Below are 24,962 nucleotides of genomic sequence, written 5' to 3'. Positions count from 1 at the left end.
CTTAATACGGATACCCAAAATCGTTATGTAAAAGAAGTGGAAGTACGCTTATATTTTGCTCAGTAATTTTTTAAATCAATTTTCGAGAAATAGTGTTGTTTTGTCCTGAAAAAAATCGGAAATCTCCAGACAAATTTCGGAATTGAATGAAAGATATTCAAGGTAAATTCCACTAAAGGTAATATTGTATTATATAATAAATGGGAGATCCGCTGTTAGGTAGTGCGTAAACTTATATTACTACCTCAACAACGTTATTATATGGAGTGGACTTTGACTTTAGCCTTCTAGAGAAGTGTCTCTGGCGTTACCCGACTGCAATACACTTGGGGCTTTGAGGAAAAGCTTCAATGTCACAGGCTTGGACAGGAATATTTGCAGAGCAACGAAAATACCTTTATCCATGAGATGCAACATGAACATACATTTTAAAAGTTTTTTTTTATTCACTTGTTATATTTGTTACACCTATGCAATAATTAAGCAATGGTCAATGCTTTGCGTGCTTATTGATGTGGGTCGAACGCCGACCGCAATAAAAGGATAAGAAATAGCCATAAGTAGTATGCTATGCATAAAATCAAGGCCCCGTGCACACGTATCAGGAAATTTTTGTATCCGTATCCAGAGTGGAAATTTTCTAATACGCTCCGAATACGGATACGTGTGGACGGTCGCATCCACAAATTTTCGAATACGATGATGTAAACACGATTTTCCGCATGCTTAATAAGAAAAACTATCTGTCAAAGGGACTAGGCACTAGCGTGCATCAGGGCGGATCATGAAATTTCTGGATACGTGTGGACAGTGAAAACGATTCGAATACGCTGTGTGGACGCGAACATTTTCGTATCCGCAGAAAAAGATTTGCGGATACGTGTGGACGGGGCCTTAATTGCCGTTACTTTTTAAAAACTATGGCTTCCAAGCATGTTTAGTCAAAGACTATTTAGTTCACAACTTTAAAAGATTATCACAATGGTTAATTTATGTGAGCTTTCTGTAGCGGTATTTCAGAACAGACAAAACGGACAGATTTTTCGCAAAATCGAGTTTTTGTGAAAAACAGTGCATTTGCTTAATCGCTTACATCTTACAAATTATTAATCTGAAATGCAATCAGAATATACCATATTATAAGTAAATGATTGTTTTAGATGTTGGTAAAGTTTTATGGCAATTGCTTAAAGGGCGCAAAAGTTGTGAGTCAAAAATCGACATAAGCGATTCGGCCATTTGGAAATACCGAGCCACCTTAACTTCAAAAGCCACGCCCTAGCGTTTTAGCCTTTATTTAAAGGTTTACTGCGAGTCCTCAATCCTTCCCCAATAAAAATCGTACCACCCCGTACTACCTACATAAGATATACATAGTTTTTATTAGCTTTTTTCATTGGTATTGGAATAACCTAAGCTTATTGTTTATGTCCATTTACTTTACTTAACAACCTCTTTACGAAAGAAGCGCATACGCCGCGTCTCGGTAAGTATTCCCCATTAATCACTTCGCCTTCGGCGAATAATTGTTAAATATAGGGATGACTTTATGACGTATGCGCTTCTTTAGTATAAATACATAGGTGATTCTTTCAAAAAAAGAAAAAAAAAGAAGATAAAAGGCATTTTTTTCCGGTAACAGCAACGAAGCGGCTGGCCGCCATTTTGCATTTTCGCTCGAGGTGATTGTCGTGTGATAGTGTGTTTCTTGACCAATCAGCAAACGAGATTTTCTATAATCACCTGCGTATTTTTACTAAATCTCTTTAAAGCTTCCCAGCTTATGAACACGAACAATATAAAAATCTGTAAATTTGGATAATGATATTAATCTCTCCTAGTGTTAAATTCCAATTTAATTCGCCACCTTCGTTTCACAGGTCACAGACACAAAGCATTCGATCAGATTATCAAAACTGGAAAAATCAAATTTTAACCTTGTAGCTCCCATTGGATGCTTTGTGTTTGACGTGTGAAGCGAAGTATCGAAAGTGGTGAATACCGAGTAGCTCGCTTTTTTTTTCGTTTTAGACCCGGAACAGAGTATTTTTTGTTATGCTACTGCTAAATGCTACTACAGTTTGGGTAACCCATAATATTCTGTGAAGCTGTCAATCAGCTGTCATTATTTTCTATCGTATCCAATCACATTCGGCATTCTTATCACTTCATATATAACGAATGCGGATATGTTTACAATACTTAACAGTAATCTTTTCACCTATCGTCATCAACAAGTGTTTTTATGACGTCCCGTATACCTTTTGTTTTATTTATATACATGATCCGTGATTCGCTAAGTTCATATGTTCTATATCTCAATTATTGTTTTCTTTAAATAACAATTTATTGTTTGACGTCCTTGTCGAAGCGTATGTATTTAAAAAGACTCGTGTGTGTGTGTCTGTTTGCACTCCAACGAACAATGCGAGATAGATATTTCATTTGCGACCAACAATGTAGAGTAAAGGATTTGGTCATTGTCTTACTCAAGTACCTGCCATTTCTTCAAGTGAATAAAGAAAAAAATACAGATGCAGATAAAACTTGTGGTTTCACGAACGAGAGGTCCTTGAAACTTCTACTAGTAGAACTAGTAAAACTCAGGAACTCGACCACGTATAGTTCGAGTGCTTAAATGACAAAAAACTTCCTCAACAATTCACTAATAATCACTCTATTTTTACTTCGAGGTTCTTTTTTATGGAGATTTTTTATATTTATACAATAAGCAGTCTATATCATATTTTTAGGTGCCATCTATTTATGAGTTCATTTTTTCCCATGAAGAAAGCTAAAAATAGAACTCCTAAATATTACTCACTGTCTGGCTGTCGTGATTGGATTGCGCTAAAAGTAAGACAAAGCCACTCGACACAAAAAATGAAAACCGCACACCCTTCAAACTAGGCTTAGCGGGCCGAAACATCATTGCTCTAAGAGCAATATAGCCTTGTTTTAATTAGTGACGTCATACTTAAATATAACCTTTGCACGCGAGACATTTGTCCATCAAACTTGACCATTATGAAATTTAGACAAACAAAACAGTATATGTTTTATAGAAAAATATATAAAAAGCTCAGAAAACGTGGTGTTCAGCTGTCGAACATACATTTTCTCTTTTTGACGACTTTTGCAATGGTCTACATACGTAGATATAGCAACATCTTTTTGGTTTATATTTTGCGCTCGCAAATAGTATTCTAGTTTATGTAAATCATTACAAATTACTTAAGCCCTGATGATGCACTGGTAGTGCGAAAGCTCTATAAAAATAAAAAGACGTGGTAGAAACCAATTCAATATAGTAATTATGGTGCCCACATACAAAAACATTCTAGACACACTCGATTGAAGAATCGTTGTCGGGTTCAGAAACATAGAACATAAAAGCTGAGACCGAAATTGCACATGGGAAATGACATAATTATATTATAATTTATTCATTTGCGCCATCCATGCAGTCGGTTTAGAAAGCCAAACGCGTATTAAAAACAGTGGATTATTCCACGGGTCGCCGGTCACAGCATGCTTCTAATTAACGTACTTCCCATGTGCCATTTCGTTCTCAGCTTCTATGTTCTATATTTCTGAACCCGACAACGATTCTTCAATTGAGTGTATAACATTTAATGTATCAGCATTTCAATGCGAAACTAGCTGGTTTAACCAAAAGAGGTGTGTTTGGTAGAGCTAAGCCCCTGCACTGAAGATATTTTTAAAATAATTGTGTGTGTTGCGCTGTCAACCATGAAAAGTAGCCGCCCTGATAACGCACCATCTGCGAACTGAAAGTATTGAAGCGCAAAGGAAAAAAAGTGCATACACAAATATTTACTCTAGTGTCCTGGTGTCGCAAACGTAGCTTTCTAGCTTTCCCGAGAAAATGTGTAGAGAGGACAGAGATATCTATTGTGTGATGTCCCCAAGGGAAGTCTAACACTACTTCTTTTCAGTCCTCCTTCTTTTACTTTTCTTCTTGTTCTTCTTGTTTTCTACAGCCAACAGGCGGATTAAGAAAGCAGTAAAGATGAGGCACTTTCTCAAGTGCACACGCACTACACACAAATCCCTGGCCCTTTTCTTCCCTGTTGTTCTTGTTATACTGAAACAACAAGATGATAATATAAATTATAAAATACTATGGTCAACTCTAACCTTTACTCGCATAACCACGTCTGGCAGTGTGCTTTAGACCTGGCTGCAAAGTTTGTTCAAGCGCGCCCCTTAGACCCTCAGGTTATGGAAAAAAACTTGGTCGAGTTTGCTTTGCAAAGCATTGTGGGGTTGTTTTAGGGGATATATTTCCAAGATGGCTTGTATTTCGTTCCTTAAAACAGCCCCACAATGCACTACAAGGCCAACTCGAACCAGTTCTTTTCCAAACCTCAGAATGGTGAATAAGATCATATGAATAACACTGAAGGATTTCAAAGTAAAACTTGACTAGATGTTAAATATTGATGAACGGTATTAAATGGTGGCGACGAACTTCAGTTGTTGCTTGTTAATATGAAAAAATATTTGACAGAGAAAATGATTCACTTGGCCAAAAAATTTTATCGCTATTTAGTACCGCAAGTACAGCAGTGGCGCAGCTCAACTGGGTCGGGCTGAAAGCACATGAAGGCGCCTATATTTGGCAGTAGCTATACAGTCCATGTATGACTCCGGAGCACAGATCCATTCAGTTTGAATTATTCAGGGTTGGATGAAGTGAAGGAACAAACCGACTTAGCTCACTATGGGGCGCGACTGGGATTCGAGGAGAGTCTCTAAGTAAGACTGAACCGATATTTTATGTGGTTGTCATAATGGTGAATGTCTATAACTTACGATCGTGTGTTTAGGTTGTTCAACCATCAAAGAAGGCACATGATACAATCTTATTGGGTCGTAGCAGAACTTGCAGCTAATTGAACCCTTCTACAACATTAATGGGAAGTTTGAATCAATGATTATATGGTATCTATAGAAACGTCGTATATGACAAGACACGTGGTCTAAAATTAGGAGAACATAACACCTAAGATAAAGAGGTCTTTTTTCAAGGACTGTGGACATAACATACCCCATCATAGGACCCTCCTGTAACGGGCTGCAAAAGATGTTCCTGCACACAAGATTGGAGAAGAGCGTAAGACGATGAGAAAAGTAAATACACACAACTGACAAATAATAATATTATCTAATGCAAATATTGGCAAAATTCGGGTGTAAATTTGCTTCCACATACCATAATTAAGCCCCAATCCCCGTTATCAGTGTTGTTGTCTGTTTAAGGTAATTCCCTTGTTTTGCACTGCGTATTTTTCTGCGCATGCAGCTAAAAGCATGAAACTAACAAAGTTTAGGCATTTTTCTATCGGAAACTAAATAAGAAACATGTTCAAAACCAATTTTCACTTTCTTCTCTTTCTTTGGTAGAGAAATTGCGATTTATATCCGACTAGCCCCAGTCTCCACTCGGAAAGTGTCAGTTTTCGACTATTTTGGGCTTCCTGTGTTGAGAAGGGCTCGAAGTATTTGTTCGCCGATTGTGTTCTGACAATAATTTTGTATGGAGCAACACGATAAATACAAATAAACAAAACAAAAAACAAGAAATAGATAGTATTACAATACAAACCTTGTTCAATTCTAAGGCACGCACGATGGTTTGGTTGAGTATCAGTCTGTTCTGAGCCCGTGTCACAGCTACATAAAGAAGGTTTTTTTCATCCCTGATATCTGCTTCTGTGACTAAAACAGCATTTCCTTGTTAGAATACCTTTATCAAGTAACTTATAGCAGACATCATCCAATAATGCCTTACAAACCACCACAACAGCAGATACTATCCAACATGGCTGCGATTGAATCATTCTCGTCTCTTACCACAGGGATCTTGGTGTCAGTCGAAGTCTCTCCCTGGATTCGAGGGTTTTCTACAGGTTCTATGCTTTTCCTCCCATCGCAAAGCCAAACACGCTAAATTCTAATCCATCTTTCAGTTAGCCGTGCTCTGACTAAGATCAGACTAAGCGTTGTTTCAGGCTCGATCTGTTGGTTAGCAGTGCCCTGACTTAGATCAGCCCAGAGGTTGTTTCAGGGATCAATCTGTTTGTTAGCCGTGCACTGACTTAGATCAGCCCAGAGGTTGTTTCAGGGTTCAATCTGTTGGTTAGCCGTTCCCCGACTTAGATCAGGTTGTTTCAGGGTTCAATCTGTTTGTTAGGCTAGCCCCGACTTAGATCAGCCCAGCGGGTGTTTCAGGGTTCAATCTGTTGGTTAGCCGTGCCCTGACTTAGATCAGCTCACATGTGGTTTCAGGGTTCAATCTGTTTGTTAGCCGTGCCCTGACTTAGATACGCCCAGAGGTCGATGAGGGTATGACTAAAATTTGAAATATTTGAAGGCGCCTTATGCCTGATAGGTCCTGATAAGATAAGTATCTTACCTGTAGTGCTGATCATGCTGGGATTAGAAAGAGCAAAATCATCATGTACTCGCACACTACTGAACTGCAGCCCCTTTGCCTTGTGTGCAGTAGAAACTATATAATCTAAGCAAAGAACGAAGAAAGAAAACGAAAATTCAGATGCATTCTATCAACTCTTATTCCACCGCTTTTGTCAAGTACTACTTAAAATAATTTCACTCAGACCGTGAAATAGTTAGTCCGTCCGTCCGTGTACACGACACAGGAATCCCGCTTGATATCAAAGCAAAACTACGCAAAAATGCGGCTCTAAAATGCACAGAAAAAAACGCTTTAGGACAAGTTATAGACCAAAAACAATTAAAAAAAAAAAAAACTTTCATGTAGTCAAAGATGGATCAAGAAGTGTTCTTCAAGAATTCAGGTGTGTGTTTTTTTAGCAAACAATCGTATATATATTTGTTTTTGACAAGCATTCTTCTCGACGAATCGACAAATTAAAGACTTTCTCTCAATTTTTTATATTTCTATCGATAAGCTTAATTTATTTTAATGCTGGAGGAAATATAACACGAAGAGCATTTAACAACAAATATTCGTCCTTTATTTAGCTTTGTAAATCTTTAACAATTCGGTTGTTTTTAACCAGCTATCGTATGTTTTTCGTTCAAGAAAAAAGCAGCTTTGTTCGCCTCCTATCGCGGGGTCCCATCGGCAAAACAAAGAAGACTTTCATTCAATAATTTTATATCTTTCTACTGACAATTAATTTAATCATTGAATGAAATATAAATTTTTACCAAATATTCAACTGTTTATTAAGCTGTTCGAGTGAAAAAAATTTGAAGATTTTCCCCCCGATCTTATTTTTACCTTTCAGTTTCATTCAAATTGTTTTCCCTGTGACTTCCGTATTGGGAGCTCCGCTTTTAGGCAGTGCCTAAATATATATATTAGACTAAGTAAGACTAAGTAAGAGTTACATACCGTGAATGGAAGTTATTGCTGGTACAATCATTCCCAAGAGAATATAATAAAAGGCGTAAATTTAGCGGGATGTTTATCGCGAGGCCAAAATTTCGCGATTTGTTTCGATTCGCAATAATCAAGGTAGGCGAAAACAAGTACGAATAAGGTAATCGTAATGTTTTTTTTTGTCTAATAGACTCCTTGCATATGACATCAAACCAGCTCAATTTGAGGACAAAACAATTAATTTCAATAAAATAACAAAACAAAATAATTTTAATCACATTGTTATGTCCTTCATATTGAGCTGCATTCCAACGTGCTAAAAGGGGTCAATCATTGGTTTATATATCAATCAGAGTAAATCATAGAAATTCATACTAAGGTCACCTCTAGTTTCAGTTAAGAGCAAGTTGATGACACGAGTGAAAAACGTCTGCGCATGCTCTGAATCCGTATGCAAATTACTCAAAACATATGTAAATTAGACTTTCAAACATGCCTGATAAATTGGACTTCACAAAATGCCAAAACTTAGTGTCCATGCTTGAAACGTAAGGCTATTTTTTTATATTGTGTTACTTAATACAGTATCGTGGTCTGACAAAAGTATACTCACGAAATTTTTTGTATACTTTGAGGAAACAAACATTTACTTACAACGATACAGCGCGATGTGTCCTGGTCATAAGCAATATTTAAGCTTGGTTCACACGAGCAACGCAAACGCAAACGCAAGCAATGTTCACACGTACAACGCAAATGCAAGTAAATTAAGATACGCATGCGCAGTAGTGATTGTTTATAGTTCACACGTATTTTCCTTGCGTTTGCGTTTGCGTTGCTCGTGTGAACAACGTCTTGCGTTTGTGCTTGCGTTTGCGTTTTCTCCGGTTCACACGTTAAAAACGCAAACGCAAACGCAAACGCAAGCACAAGAAAATGGAAAATTTTCCATTCCTTGCGTTTGCGTTTGAGTTTGCGTTTGCGTTACTGTAGTTCACACGTAGTTTTCTTGCGTTTGCGTTTGCGTTGCTCGTGTGAACCAGGCTTTAATGTATCAAAATTAACCGCTTTGTGAGAAAGTTCGAGTCAAGCATAAACTTTGAGGATTTTCGTATGAACACGTACCTGCCTGGCTCGCATCTTTAATCACATTGTTTTCGATCGATTTAATGTATATAGGAACATTGCTACGAAAATGCTCTACAATCTAAATGCAAAAGTAATTTAGATATAGTTTACGAAATAATGCATGCAAGTCATAGCCCCGTGGTTATTGGATTAAGAGATCGTGAGAATGTCTCATCGTTCTCTGTCTTTTTGGATAGGGTAAATAACCACTCATTCGGTCACCAGTAAACCGGCAAAGCAAGCTTTGCAGTTCACCCCCCCACCCGTAAGTTCTGTGTTCGGTGTCTATACTATACGTCACTATTTTCGCCGATCCCACTGTAATCATGAGTGGGAGCAGACGTTGTTGATAGAACCACTAGGACGAGAATAAGAAAACTAAGGTGGGGTGCAGCCGCTGGTCAGGGACGGGAAGTATAATGAGCAAGTAATAAGGTCCAGGGCCCAGTTGTACGAAAGGTGAATAGCTCTGATGGATTAATTCTTATCCAGTAGACAAAGCGATGCTGTTATCAAATAATCATCCACTGGATAAGATTTATCCGTAAGATAGCGCTATTCACCCTTCGTACAACCGGGCCCAGGCTGTTAAATGCTTAAATTTAAACTGGTATTACCTTAATTTTACCGCCGAGTTCTTTATCGTTTGCATCACTCGCAAATTTCGACAGCTCCTTAAATGTTCTAAATTTTTTAATGAACGGGTCTTTAATGGAGCCTGTAAATAGAAGTAGGTTTTCTTACAATAGACCCTTCTTAGCTTGGGCATAATTTCATTCCCAATAGTATCCGAGTATGACGAGGCACATGAATATATGGATACAACTCAAATGGAGAATATTATTTTCAAGAGAACGACACGTGGTCTGAAATGGGAAAGCAATACAATAGACAATAGAGTGATTTAGCATCAAGACGCGAACGTTAACAGACGACGCCGCGAGCGGATTTCTTTCGTGCGCGCGCCGTCCTCAAGAGGTTGACGTGCTAAAACAGGACGTCATTTAATTTTCAGCATTTTTACGTCCTGTCCAGGACGCCAACTACGTTGACTAGGGCACAAAAAAATGCGTTCGCGCCGTCGTCTTTTGACGTTTGCGTCTTGATGCTAAATTTCACTATTATCACAAGAGCATAATGTCGTATTTATTCACGCGTTTTTACATATAGTCGCAAACGAACGAGTCCGCGAGCAAGTGGACAAACGAGCAGCGGCGTTTCTCTATCTAATGGACGACTTGAACTAACAGGTCACGTGACCCAACCCCTTTCAAAACAAGCAGCTACGTTTAGATAAACATCAGGAATGAAAATAACTCATCGACATTACCACTTACCAATATCAAGGTGCTCTTTTCATTTCTGGGCAGCTTGTCTTAAGTGGGGTAGGGTCACGTTTGCTGTAAGTCGTCTATTTTTTCACAAAAATTAAAGTGCTACTACGACGAAAATCGCTCAAACTTGGATTCAGCTGAAACTTCCTAAAAATACTCTTTTAAGGTCCAATATTCACTGTATGAAGTGTTTTCTCGATATTCAGGACGAAAGTATGATATTTTTACGATTATTTTTTGGAGTCTGTGACGTCATACACTCAACATCAAACATTGCTACATATATTTCTTTGTATATAAATCCTTAATTTATTTTATTCCTATGAAGCCCAAAGGGTGGCTAATGTGCTTATTTCACATTACTTGTGACTATGATTTATATTTTGGGGTGTTTGGGTATTTCTTTCTCCCTTTACTACTGATATTTTGATCATAAACTACAAAGAAATGTATGGAGCGATGTTCGATGTTGAGTGTATGACGTCACAGACTCCAAAAAATAATCGTAAAAATATCATACTTTCGTCCTGAATATCGAGAAAACACTTCATACAGTGATTATTGGACCTTTAAAGAGTATTCTTAGGAAGTTTCAGCTGAATCCAAGTTTGAGCGATTTTCGTCGTAGTAGCACTTTAAGCTAAAACTCTTACCGTGCCCATAACCAGTGTGGAGATGATAAATGTCCAGAACTCGGTCCAAATTGTACCTTTCTAGGCCCTAACATAAAAGAAGGATTAGAGTTGGTGGTGAAGTAGTACAAAGCTGGAGAAGGCAATGTGCATCAAAGCTCACAAAGCACTCTGGAAATTCGAGTACTGCGAAAATGGAACATGGAAATCTAAGGAACTATCAGAACTATCGATCTGCACTTGTACAAGCAAAAAATACTCGTTGTTTGTACAATGGTTATTGTAAATTTGCTACGAGTGGTAAAAACAAACACACCGAATTACGAGTATGACGTCACATTCTAAAACTCATGAATATTTAATGAGGAGAAAACAAAGCAAATCAGTACTGTGACGGTGGTTTGGAAATGTGTTCTTAATTTGCATTAAATTTCGTAAACGTTTTCTTTGATTTTCTCCAAGAAATATTCATGAGTTTGAGAAGTCATTTGAAACACTTGAGATAGTTCTTCCTTCGATTTCCAAACACCTCAAAGTCAGTTGGAAATCGAAGGAAGAACTCTCTCGCGTGTTTGAAATATTACTTCAAAATTATAAACCTTCTATAGCTTTGATAAAAGTCGCAACACTCAAATGAAGTACACCTTTTGTTGTTCATTAACCGCAAAGGAATATTCATTGAAGCGAAGAAGCATTGTCATTAGAGCGAACAGGCATACAATAAGGCGAACGGAGTCTCAATAGTGCGATGGAACGTTCATTAAGAAATTTAGCATTGAATTTGACAATCATGAATATGTTTGCGTGGGTTCATTAACATTTTCAAACTTTCATTAGCGTTTTGGTGCAGACAATAAATCACAACACACATTCAATACAGCGTTTTGGACATTTATTTACGCAATACAATATAAGTATATTGTGCTTTTACGATTGTACATTTTCAAAAACAAAAAAGTGAATTTATCCTTGAATGTGTTCTCTATTTAAACATCTTGAATGATATGTTTGCATGTGGTTGTACCATTGTATGCATTTCTGTGGATCTTCATAGGCCCTCATAAGACTTCATCTGACTTCATTTGGAATTTGGTTTCTTTTTTGAGACATTGCAGCATCCCAAAAAGAGGGATTAAAAAAATCAGAACTGACTTGATATTTATACCTAACGGCGCTTTGTTTGTACGAAATCATATTCACGGCTTGTAAAAAAAATAAAAAGACAGTTAAAATCCTACAATTTCTAGTGGAAAATATACTTATATTGTATTGCGTAAATAAATGTCCAAAACGCTGTATTGAATGTGTGTTGTATTTTATTGTCAGCACCAAAACGCTAATGAAAGTTTGACTAACGTTAATGAACCCACGCAAACATGTTCATGATTGTCAAATTCAATGCTAAATTTCTTAATGAACGTTCCATCGCACTATTGAGACTCCGTTCGCCTTATTGTATGCCTGTTCGCTCTAATGACAATGCTTCTTCGCTTTAATGAATATTCCTTTGCGGTTAATGAACAGCAAAAGGTGTAATATTTTACTAGAATCAATAAAGTACTGTCTTAGGCTTAGGTGCACGAAAAATTAGTTTGCCAAATCGGCAAGTGCACCCAGATATACCAATAATTATTGCTTAAGCCACTTGTTTTTCCAAAGATGTCACAATAAAAGATAACAAAATAACAACAACAACAAACAAGACGCCCTACCCCAGCAAAGGCAACCTTGAGGTTGTTTCCATGGTGACACAACCTCGATGCCTCGGAAAATACTCCAAAATTCGTTCTGCAGATAATAGCCAATTGACCGACAGTATCTCCCATTATTCCACCTGGAGATCGAATAAGAAGATGCAAGAATACGTAAAGTAAAACAGTAAATAAGAAAATTTAATACATTTAAGGGTTGGTGCCTATAATTTTCAGCGCACACGCTTACTGCGCATCTACATCAATGGATTTCCACGGGTTTCTAAAGAAAAACACCTAAAGGTACAGAAAACGTTGGCTTTGGGAGGCTCTTGCGTTAAATTTAAGGCCAAAAACAAAAGCAATAACTATTTTTTATATGGTCAGATGGTTCAATAAGTAATCTTTAATCTAAAATTCAAGTGTTTTGGGCGAACAATACTATGTTTTTACTTTCAAAAAGAAAATAGTTTCGATCGAATCGGATCGGTGAATCAGAGAAGAACTTTTGTTTCAATATTTCCATACAGATAAGCCTAGTTTATCTTAAAGTCAATGTTAAAGTTTAATATCACTCGTGCTATCGAAATCACAAACTCATACGGGGATTGAAACGTTTAACACGATAACTATGCTACAGAATAGTCAGACATTCAAATCAGGAGTTTTGATACCATATTTGGAATGTTAAGGACGTTCATAGGCAAAAGATTCCATCGTCAGATTTTTTAAACATTTTGCATGATGAAAGAACATCATACTAGAAGTAAATTAAGCAAATAAAAATGGGGGTCCCCGACTTCGTTTAGTCTTCAGAATACGTGGAAGTTCACCCTTTTTATAGTAAAAACGCGCGAACAACGTAAACATGGAAAGCTGTCAAAAATAGGTCATATTTTATTGAATAAATAAATTGGTGGTCCCCATTTCTCATAGAAGACTAGAAAATAACCAAATAACTAGCTAGCATTTGAAATTTGTGTTAAAAAATAGAATTATAAAATGTCAATGTATTAAAAGTGTGGACTTGAAGCCTTTGCGTTACGTGAAAATCTATTCCGATCATACACAAAATATGGAAATTTGGTTTTATCCCATCGTCAGATTTATATGTCCTCTAAAGTTAGGTATTATCGAGTACTTTCAAAAAACGAAATAAAAAGGGGGTGCTTATCAAAACATTGGAATGACGTCATCACGATGAGCGCGCGCTCACTTGCGTAGGAATGTCCATGAACCTCCTTAAGCTTGATTCAAGATGGCCGCTTCTATCATATCTCAAACTTTTTGCTGAGTTTACTACCTTTTAGAAGAAATTTACCGAATCTCTAAATGGAACATTTGGAATGTCTGTCTTCAAGTTTAGTTTTGAGATTTTTTAAAGCAAGAAAAAATTGTTTACAGAGAAGAAATTCACCAACAAAGAAAATGGACGACTTGCACTAACAGGTCACTAAATGAGTCAAAATGAGCTCCAGAAATGAGAGCGCCTCAAATTTAGTAAAGGGCAAAGGTTCAGCTCGAAATGTTGACTATAGAAGAAATTAAATTAAATATAGAATCAAATATTTTACAGGGATTTGTACGGGTAAAGTGTTGGCTGGTAAGCTTTTGCCATCCAGCGCATTTTCCCATACAAATCCTTATAAAACAATCAATTTTATATCTAAAACCATTTTTCAGGTTTTGTTTATTATGAGCTAAAACTCCGCATCCCAATTAATGCCGAGATGCTCTTTTCATTTCTGTTTTTTTTTTTTTTTAATTTTGATAAAACTGCTCGTTTTAAGGAGTTAGGGTCACGTGACCAGTTTGTGCAAGTCGTCTATTGTATTTAAATTAGTCATGAAATAGTAATCTCACCTGGTTTACCATTACCAATTAGTGTCTTGCCATGATAGTCCTTCTGTTCCTCAAGCAGAGAATTGGCAACATAGGCTATCTCAGGACCAAACCTGAAAGACTAACAAACAACACTTAACCCATTGTAGTCTCTCAGGTTGAAGGAGTTTTTAAAAAAAAACATTAAGAAACCTTTGTTGTCGGCAAGAAAGTGCAAAAGTAGATTACACTGTTTATTTATGGAATGGAGACCTACTGTGAACGTGCAGTCATGATTTTGACAATAGGGACTTTAAGATTTGCAAAATCTATGACGACGACGTCAACCGGAAGTGTAAATAATTTCTCTCGTGGGGTTCTGTTCATTGGAAATTTTACTCAGGACATTGTCAGTAAAGACAACTCATCCACAAGGAAGACAGACTTTGAAGGCGCCAAACCCTAAAATGAAGTTATTTACACTTCCGTTAGACGTCGCCATGGCAGATTTTGCAAATCTTTCAGTCCCTATTAGTGCCGTGTCGACGACGAAACTTCGCGTTACTTTCTCTTATTTTTTAAATACGGTTTGTCCATGTATTGTTCGGTTTAATATATAAAAAAATATCAAACATTCATGTTCAACAACATTCTTGCGCAATACCTAAAAAAGCAGTAAAACTGATGGGCTGGTCAGTAATAACAGACGTAACATTATAGTATTTTTACGTGTGTTCTAGATAATATATTTCTCGGTGACCGAAATCCCTCTAGCTTTTATAATAAATACTGGGTTTATATGATAAATATACAGGTGGGGAATATATACCTGAGTCAAGTAAAAGGTATGGCTACTCTTGACAGACTCCATGGCGTTTTCAGCTCCGCGAAAGGAGTAGATCTGCTGATGAGGATCGCCTACTAATATCTTGGAGCACCTTTGGGATAGTAGAATATTGGCCACGGCTGAAAGTTAAGCCATCATCAAAGTTTATTATGATGATCAGCAGTAATCTATATTATACATACATACATACTTTATTGAGACTCCCCTTTAAAAGGGCTTTTCACATCCCCACATCATGACTTATAACATAACTTGAGAAAGAGAGAAAGAAAGAAAGAGAGAAAGAAAGAAAGAGAGAAAGAAAGAAAGAGAGAAAGAAAGAAAGAAAGAAAATAGGGCAGGAATAAAGAAAGGAAGGATGGAATGGATGGAAAGTAAGGTTGGGTAGATGAATGAATGAATAAATGAATGAATGAATGAATGAATTAAAGAATGAATGAATGAGTGAATGAATGAATGAATGAGTGAGTGAGTGAGTGAGTGAGTGAGTGAGTGAGTGAGTGAGTGAGTGAGTGAGTGAGTGAGTGAATGAATGAATGGATTTCCTAATGCATGGAGGGCCAGACAGAAGGACGAATAGATGGATACGAGGATGTTCACTTTACCTGGAGTAAGATCCTGGGCCTCATCCACTAAAATGCAATCATAATCGCCTAGAGTAGGTGCACTCAGTTGAAAAAGCTTCAGATATCCTAGACCACATGACAAAAACCCAAACACAGGTGATCATAATCCACAATAATTACTGATCTTATCAAAATCCATTGTTTTCAGTCTGCATTATCCCAACGAATGCATAGAGGAAAATCAGACACATTTAGTTCATTCATTATTGGCTTTGTTTCTATGATAAACAAGCTAGAAAGAAAACAGTTGGATTTTGATAAGAACAATAATTATACTAGATAATTACTGAGGCATTATACCTACGAAAGCTGCGTGCCTCAGTAATTATCTATTAAATAACAACTGAACTTCATTTCTGATATTAAGAGCAGATGTCCACTAATATCGAGCAAAATCGAGAATTCGCGGTCACAGTGAAAATAATGTAAACTACTAATAAAAGGTATTTTTTTAAAGGAAATGCATTTTCGAGCTTTAATTCCGGATGAAAATAGAAACGAATGAGAAAATAGCGACCAGAAACAATAAACACTTGTCGATTTCAGTCACGGTATATGTCGAAAATACCCAATGTTCACGGCCTCCGTATGAACACAAAATACAATAACCCAAACTGATTTTTGGATATGTTCTAGAAGTACATCTAAATAGTTCATGACGTGAGTTTCATTGAGAAAAAAAGTTGCGCACTTGATTAAATTTTTTTTGGCGTAGTAAGGGTCAGATCTATGAGTGAATACCACTCAATTCTAAATATCATCTGACCGCTTTCAATAAATAGCTAAAACCATTATTTTATACCCAATCAAGTCTCAAACATCTCTTCTATCAATTTATAAACATATAGTTTTCATATCTTTTTCTTATTCTGTATGCGTTAGTTGTTTTTGGACCGGTTTGATTCATCTGAAAATTTGCATACTTTTGGGATCGCCGCTAGGCCAACAGTTTTTCTCGGATTTCTTAGATTTTTAGCGGTTTTTTGAAAGACTAACTACACCACGTTTGTTTACTTGGTAATACCTTCCAGCAAACCAAAAATGAGCAAAAAAGAAATTTTGACCGTGACCGGCCGATGCTCGATATTAGTGGACCTTCGCTCTTAACTGCTTACTTATCAATCAAGATACTTTGTACGTTTTGGCTGGCTTGTAAAATATTTGCGATATAATGCGCGCGCTGATTGGCTGGCTCGTATCAGAGGACAGAGACACGCTCAAAATCGTTCAAAATAGTAGCACCATAAATATAAAGATGCTGTTTGGAAACACTTATCATATAGTCTCCTTCACAGCCCTCGATAGTTTTGGTCCCAGATCCTCACGGGCCCTCTCCACTAAAGCGAGGATCTGGGACCGAAACTAATGAAGGCTGCGGATGATGCTATTCATTGTTCATATCTCTAAAGTATTCTTGGAGTATGTCTACTGAGTAGTTCTCACCATCATGTGTCATGTATATGTCTTTGTCATTCACGTCTTTCATTTTATTCCAAATTGTTTTAGCATCTTTTAACAGTTTCTGTGGGCGAAAATAATAATACTAATAAAAATAATGATAATAATAATAAAAGTAATAACAATAGAGTGCAAACAATTAATCCGTGAAAGACTAATTACTAAATAGTACAAAATAGTGCTAATTAAACAATAGAAAACAATGGAATTTGCATGAAATTGTGCTATTTAGTATTACTAAAGTTTCACGGTTATATTGTTTGCACTCTAATAATAATGATGATGATGGTAATGATGATGATAATGGTGATACTGATGATGATAGCAATATTATAATTTCTAACAAAACACTTAACAAATAAACGTCTTGATGTTCTTTACAATACAATAAACACTATAGCAAAACGGCTTTGCACCAGGTTTTGCACCGTCTTTTGCAGTTATCTTCGTCGGCCAATCAAAACGACGGGAAAATAATTTGAATGATATTAGCAAATAATTGCGTTGAAACACTTAAATTTCATAAGCCACGACCTTTCTTTATCAGCAGGTTATTATCTTGTGCGAACGCGAAAGCCTCAAAGATACTAAGAGAATACATGAATGATATTGGAATTCGAATTCCAAACTAAGCAGCAGCATAGTTTTAGAGAAAATGTTATCAAGATTATACGATGAGTTTTATTATTGTTTTCTGATTGTTTGTAGGCTCAGTATTATAAGTATGCTGTAGGCTCGATATTATAAGTGGAAATAGCAATTATAGTGCAACTACGATGAATATGTGCGAATAAACTAAACTAAACTAAACTAAAATGTAATGTCTCCAATTTTCACTTTTTAAACATATGTACTTTACAAGAGAAAACTGGCGTCTTTCATTTCTTGTTAGCATTTTTGGTTAGAGATATTTAAGTTTATGCTAATTAGGAGGTAAGTGACGTCATATTCTCAACTTAGTTTCCTTCTGCGACATAGATTTCAGTATATTTCTGAGAGTATTCGATGAATGTCATTCAAACTTTGCAGTTTTCTTGTATTCAAAATATGAAACATCAAAATGCATAAACTGTGGTTTTTATGACGACACAGTGGTGTCCAGGCGCCTAACAAAGATTTTTTTCCTTTTAACGATTGCTTTGTTAATTTTTAACTAAACTAAATCATGGATATTAAAAGTCCATGTTATGATCCATGACTAAATTTGGGCCTACGATCATAACAGATATTCAAATCTAGCCTCACTTGATACCATCTCTTGTTAAGGCAGAAATTTCAAACACCTGAAGTTTTGATAGGGGTGGCCTGGAACCGAGGCTGTTGCTTCGGCAACTTATCTCTATAGTTGATTTTCTAGAACAGCTAGAGTACCATAATACTACTAAATGTGGTTGATTTTGATTTGATTATCCTAATCTTAGGCCGCTTTAAAACCTTTTTTACTTACTTAAAATTATTGAGAATTTGACGACATCAGGAAAAATGGCCGCCATTTTTAAACTCCGATATCTTTTGAAGAAAAAAAGATATTCTTGGCTTTCACGTCACCTCATCGAAAAACTAAAATCCAAAATATTAACTCCACAAAACTCTTTCTCGAATATTTTGTCCATTATAAGAAAAGCATACCAAGATCATTTTGTATTATCGACGTTTGGCTTTAGATTTATTACGATTCGAATCCGCCGCGCATTTTTAAAGAAATAGGAAATTCGATAGAAATAATACGTTTTAAACTTAGTTGATGATTTTGATGATTATTGTTATCAAAATATTAAAGTGGTTGCAATATAAACATGATTTTCAACCTTCGTGGTTTGGCCGCCATGTTTGTGCACCTAAACTCTGAATGGGACGCAAAGATGGCGGACCTATCAACTGAATTATGAGTATAATCAATCGCTCATATTTCCGTACCTAAAACTTCTTTTAACTAGAACTTCGGCCGAGATACTACTCAGCTACTCAGCTCGATTAGTCTAGCTATTCTGAGTAGCTATTACCAATACCTGTTTTATTATTATATTATAAATAAACTTTAAAAATCATGGTAATAAAGCTCAATCAATCATATAGTTTACGTTGCCCTTTCGGTGTATGGAAGATTAGTCGTATATAAGTCTTAAGGAAATTTTCGATCACTTCGGTCAAAGCCAAGAAAAAACGAAAAGTGACATTTAACTTCACTCTCACAGGTCTTTAATTCCAGGCAAAACAAACAAGGATGTCATAAATCTGATCGTAGTGGCGTTATACATGTACTTCAAAATAACCATTGTTATCACTACTGTTGAAATGTTTAATAATAACGGGGTTCTTATATAGCGCATTTTACATGGTCTCAATGCGCTTCATAATCATGACTTTAAGGGCTGCGCTGTTTAGCAATAAAACAGTTGTACGCTGGGAAAACAACTGAACATAACGTCACTTCTATGCCTTTGGATTCGTGTAAACACACTATTAGGCCAATAAGCGCGCAAACATTTATTTTATAATCTAAAATTGATTAAGACAGAATGACACCTAATATTTAAGGGTTGCAAGCATTCCTAAGAGTGTCAAAACAAAAACATATTGTTTTTTATAGCAGTTCTTTGATTGACGGTCTTCGAAATGCTTTGGCGAACGAAACATTGAACTTCGCAGATCGCACATGAACGATAATGGTTAGTAATAAAACCGACGACCGGCAATGCAACATCATAAAATACAAAACAAACATGAAAAAATAAAATAAAATAAAATAAAATAAGAGACAATGAAATAAAGCTTACAGATTTATAGGTGTCACTGTTGAAAAATTTTTCTTTTTCTTTATCATCACTGGTGAACCTACTCCTGGTGATATCTTCTTTCGTTATATATTGACGAGAAGATGCCAAGAAGTTGCTGACCGTCTGAACGACTCTCTCGGCGTGAATGAAGGTAGTATTGTCTTCCAGTACTCTTTGGGCATCTGTACTCCTTAATGTAGTACCAAGTTTGCTTGTGTATCTGAGAAGAAAACAGATATCTATTTAAGGTAATCGTTCTTTAAGTTACCATGGGAGGCCTAGGCTTCTAACGCGTCGTGTTTCATCAATGTAGTTCCAAAGGTTCAGAGATGCTTACTATTTACCTGGAAAAACCGGAAATTCCGGTTGGAAAAACAACTGGTGTGTGTCATTCCTATCGGAAAGTTCTGGAAAACTTGGTCTTCCGTTTGAGGTAGTCCACTTTTCCCGCTTTTTTCGGTTCTAGACGCGTGTACCATTTTTCAAAAATCAAAGTGAGTTTAATATTGTGTGCAAAGAACATTGAACTATTTAAGCTTAGGTAGTAGGTGTTAGAGAAAGTGTGTCTACTTAATACGAAAGTGCTAGACCGACTAGAATTACTTTTTTTTTTTCTGCCAATATGGTTGGAACCAAGAATTGACAATTTTATATTGGTTCATCAGTACTATCAAAATGTGGGTAGACTTAACCCACCCTACTCTAATCCCACTACGTAGTCCCTGTCCAACTGCATAGTATAAGGATTATCTTGAAATATAAAGGAGAAAAAACACATAAATTGAAATATTACAACTCGAGCTCTGGTTGGTTGAAATTAGCGAGCAGGCGCGTACACAAAGACCAGTAATCATCAATTACGTCATGCTACAGACAATAGTTTGTGCTATACCCCTTGCCACAATATTGCGAAATTGCGAAGGGTAATCATTCAAGCATTTCAAAGCCCAACTTCGCTGCGCAACTCTATCATTTCGCTTAGTAGATTGAAAGTGTAGCTAAACTGAACTCGATGGACCCATGCTCAGTGTTGTTCTATCCCTTAAGGCGTCATTCCTATCAGTGGTAGGTATTTACCGGCATCCAAAAGCTCTAAACGCCAGAGAATGACTCGTCTTTGATTTTACATTTCGTGGAAATATCTTTTCGGCTTGTTGCTGAATAGATCTGACAAGAGTAAACAAAATCAAATCAACAAAGGAGTACCACTCAAAGAACCAACGGACCCTGACCCAGGGGTTAAAGTTCTCTACGATCCCCCCTTGACCCAAGGATCATGTCTTACACCTACACCCCTATCTGACCCCCCTTGACCCATGGATCATGTCTTACACCTACACCCCTCTCTGATCCCCCTTGACCCATGGATCATGTCTTACACCTACACCCCACTCTGATCCCCCTTGACCCTATTCTTCTTCTTTGAAACATAAATATTTCTTACTTGTTGAATGACACATTTAAGAATTTCATATTTGGATTTGCTCTAGTAAATTCCACTAAAGTTGTTGTTTTACTGTTGGTTTTCTATTTTCCTAAAATAGAAAACCAATAAGTGAATCTTGATGTATTGAAAACTCAAACAGCAAGTATAATAATAATAATAATAATAATAATAATAATAATAATAATGATGATGATGATGATAATAATAATAATAGGAGATTTTTGTACAGCGCATTTAAACAACGTCTCAATGCGCTTTACATTAATGACCAGTGGAAGACTTTACGGGCTGCATATTAAGGCACTAGTAGCAGCTGTGCAGCTTACAATCATGAGTGATTTGTTAGTACATTAGTGTTATGCCTCCAAATTGGGATAGGCTATTGAACCGGGAGACAATCCAGTAGTCTTACACGAATAATTCAACAGGTTCTTTTATGTCCCCCATTTTCTACTGTGGGTTAGGAAGGGTTGGGAGACAGGGCCTACGGTTTAAAGTCCTTATCTGAGAAGACTTGAAGGTCTAACCATATTTGCAGATATTATTACAAAGGGAACACCTTCTCCTCAGACCCTGAATATTTGTCCGGTCGAGGCTTGAACCACGAATATCAATATTTAGACACTGAAATGAGGCTAACACTGAGTAAACGAGTCTGTTGTTAAGGAACGCAGTGGTATTTGACGAAAGGGGATTATAACTCTTGTAACTTTCTGTCTTCCTTTTTGTTCTATTTTGTTTTCGGGGAGAGGGAGGGAAAAAAGCCTCTGCCCTGACCTGTTGAATCATTTGATGAAACCGGTTATGAAACCAGTTTTCTGAATTAAACATCTCTACTCATGACAGCTGCAAAGTCTGCTGTAAGATTATTGAGTCCACAATACTCTACACAATACTGAGCATGACTTTTTACGATAGCTGCTGACTATTAATGAGCCCACTATTTCCAATTTCATCAGTTGCCTAGTATTGCTTACACATGCGCAACAGAAAAGGTGACGGTTAGGGGCAGGGTGGACATGAATGAAAAACGTCTGCGCATGCTCTGAATCCGTATGCAAATTAGTCAAAACATAAGTAAATAGAGATTACTCCACGGAAAGTGCCACGAACGATTTTTATTCACGAGTTGCGCAGCACCAAAAAACGAACGAGTGAGCGCAGCGAACGAGTGAGTTTTTTGGTGCGTAGCAACGAGTGAATAAAAATCGTTCAGGCACTTTCTGTGGTGTAATTTTTTTATTTCATACATACTAAGATTTTCTGGGTTTTTATGTACGTGCATCTACGGCCGCGCCGCAGGCAGGAAGCCATTCGAGTGCAATAACACACACTGACATTACGCAAAAAATACGACAATTTCTGTTTAACAATTTAATTAGAAAAACGAATGAAGCAAACAAATCAAATAAAGTAAATATTTATACATAAATAAATAGATAAATATAGATAAATTTAATTTATTTATGAAGTGTCCTTGAAATTATAATTTCTCAAGTTTGAAAATGAAGTCTATATACGAGCTTCAAGTGAAAACTTGTTTACAACAGACTAAAAGCTAGCTTAAATCTTGATGTAAAAATAACAGACACAAAGTAGAATCAATTAACAATTCAATTTGTTCAATTTAATCTTCATCAGAACTGCTATATAATACACGAATTCTTTTCTGTGGACGGATTTCTTGGGATGGTATGGTTGGCGATTGATTCAGAGTGTTTATTGTGATTGAAAACTGTCCTCCTTGGATAACGGCTCCACTAAATAATGCTATTGACTGTTGACCTGTATTGCTGCTAGATTGCTGAGGCTGTGCTAGGGAACTAAATCCAGCATTTTCAATTGGATTTTGGACGGAAGTTGCGTTTGGCAGGCTCAAAACTTTTTCGTTGGATATATTTGCCAGCATATTCGACATGGATTGTTGTTGTTTTGTAGAAAGCGAACTGTAATTTTCTATAATTTTTAGATTTCTGTGGCCGGAAAGCTGTGCTATATGGGCCGGTGGAACTCCGTTGTCGCTTAATGTTTGAACCATAGTTTTTCTTCCACTATGATTTCTAAGTTTAGGATTTTCTATGCCAGCTTTTTCTGCCATCTCTTTCATCAACCCGCCCAGTTTGTTTACACCCACCTTGTTGCTTTTGAACCAAAGTTTGCTTGAGGAAGCGCTTCTGACTTTAACGTTATTTACGGCCAAATAAAAAGGACTGTCTCGTTCTTTCGTATTACCGGGCCTTTTCTGTGGAAACAGTTTGTAAACTTTGACGGGATCTTTTTCACTGCCATCCGTGGCGAACATTTTTGGTGGAAACGGCCTGACATCAGTTGCGTTTGCGCCGGTACGTGTTTTCGTTTGCCTTTCGTTGTATTCTAGATACTCGACGCCACCCGCTGTTTTGTTCAAAGTCACATCGCCCCAGCACATACTGTGATGTTCCTGAATCCCACGAAGTCCGAAATGAAGAGTATTGTTCAGCCAAAGAGAGTTAAGAAGCGCCTCAGGACTTGAAATTCCAAGGAGACCTTTTTCATAGAGGACTTTCACCTCATCTTCTGTCAATGCCACTGATGCATTTGGCTTATTACCTTTGCCTCGTTTCTTTAGCTCTTTTTGCTTAGACTGCAGGGTTTTACGGGTTTTTTCAAATGCCAAATCGTTGATAATACTGACTTGGTAGTTTTTGCGCTTTAAAAATCTTTCAAAGCTAGCAATCATGCCTCGGAGGGACGTTGGCTCATAATTTTTTCCCTCTACTGTACGAACGGTAAGTATGAACTCACTCAGCAACTCATTGAGCTCAGCTGGAGGAATGTTTTCAACTTCCCTGTGCTCTTTCTTGGATTGAAGAAATACTTTAAGCAATTTTACATCTCTGTTGGTCTTAGCTTGTGTGTTTTTGTTTTCTTGTTCATAGATAAAGTCGTCTACCGTTCCTTCTAAGAGTGCAAATCTCGGCATTTCCTCCGCCATGTTTGTCATTCAAGTGCAAACTCGCGCTCGCTGAGTATCTTTTGATTGATATTTCGGATGCCAAAATGAAGCACAATCGTTCACGCTTCTGATTGGACGAACGAGAGTGAAAAATAGTCGTTCTCTTTTCTGATTGGTTGAATGCATATTTGGTACGAATTTTACGCGGGCTTTTTATCGTGGATAAATCTTAGTACGTATGAAATAAATTTGACTTTCAAACATACCTGATAAATTGGACTTCACAAAATGCCAAAACTTAGTGTCCATGCTTAAAACTTAAGGCTAATTCTTTCATATCGTGTTTGTTAATAAAGTATCTTGGTCTGACAAAAGTATACTCTCGAACTTTTTTGTATACATGGAGATAACAAACATCTATTTTCTCACTCCAACTCTTCAAAATTCTTAGAAAATGTGCTGAAATGAACGCATGTTCATGAGTGTTCTTTTCCTCATGAATCTTTCCGATCCAGCAAGAGAAAAAGAAAAGGAGACTCTGTCAGCAGGGAACTTTCTGTCTATTCTCCGTCGGATTTATCATATGGCAATCTTATAACACCTTAAGTAATAAACATCTCACCAGCAAAAGCCACTATCTTGATCACTTCCTCAGGCATTATATTGTGTTTGATGATGGCTAACTGCTCATGAGTTAGTTCATAGGAGGTGCTGTATAATGATAGATGAGATAAATGTAAGCAAATGTATAGCAGATGATGTGCTTGTGAACCAGTTTTGAACGTTTTTTTTTTGCTGATGTCAGCCCGAGGAAAATCATTTATCCTTTTCCTTTGCGCTTTGCGCGTCTCATGGTAGTGGTTTCAG

At 36.9% G+C, this 24,962-nt stretch overlaps 2 protein-coding genes across 3 annotated transcripts; both read right to left on the bottom strand.

Moving 5' to 3' along the window:
• Positions 1-454: 454 nt before the first annotated feature.
• LOC148908475 (F-box DNA helicase 1-like) lies at positions 455-24,800 on the bottom strand. 2 transcript variants are annotated; one of them, XM_089035518.1, is made up of 17 exons: positions 24,718-24,800; positions 21,158-21,248; positions 20,791-20,880; positions 19,714-19,933; positions 16,922-17,000; positions 15,458-15,544; positions 14,835-14,971; positions 14,048-14,147; positions 12,206-12,327; positions 10,515-10,581; positions 9,145-9,245; positions 8,525-8,606; positions 6,443-6,547; positions 5,633-5,745; positions 5,075-5,116; positions 4,840-4,929; positions 455-4,108 (listed from the first exon to the last, which is right to left on the bottom strand). In XM_089035518.1, exons 2-17 carry the CDS (start codon positions 21,184-21,186, stop codon positions 3,971-3,973), a joined length of 1,602 nt encoding a protein of 533 aa, XP_088891644.1. In that variant the 5' UTR covers positions 21,187-21,248; positions 24,718-24,800; the 3' UTR covers positions 455-3,970. The 2 variants fall into 2 exon arrangements, with proteins under 2 accessions (XP_088891644.1, XP_088891645.1); XM_089035519.1 differs by lacking the exons at positions 21,158-21,248; positions 24,718-24,800 and adding an exon at positions 20,058-20,175 and having other exon boundaries at positions 20,791-20,873.
• On the bottom strand, positions 22,787-24,313 carry LOC148908476 (uncharacterized protein KIAA1958-like). The gene has a single exon (XM_089035440.1). It carries the CDS (start codon positions 24,141-24,143, stop codon positions 22,788-22,790), a length of 1,356 nt encoding a protein of 451 aa, XP_088891566.1. The 5' UTR covers positions 24,144-24,313; the 3' UTR covers position 22,787.
• Positions 24,801-24,962: the final 162 nt, after the last annotated feature.

Source organism: Actinia tenebrosa, unplaced genomic scaffold (genome assembly GCF_029948245.1).
Source record: "Actinia tenebrosa isolate PJP-AT-01 unplaced genomic scaffold, QUT_ActTen_1.0 PGA_scaffold3__52_contigs__length_22856419, whole genome shotgun sequence".
In the NCBI taxonomy this organism is placed as follows: Eukaryota; Metazoa; Cnidaria; class Anthozoa; order Actiniaria; family Actiniidae; genus Actinia; species Actinia tenebrosa.
Note: the sequence above shows the minus strand (reverse complement) of the source record. Positions and strands in the feature narration are given on the sequence as shown.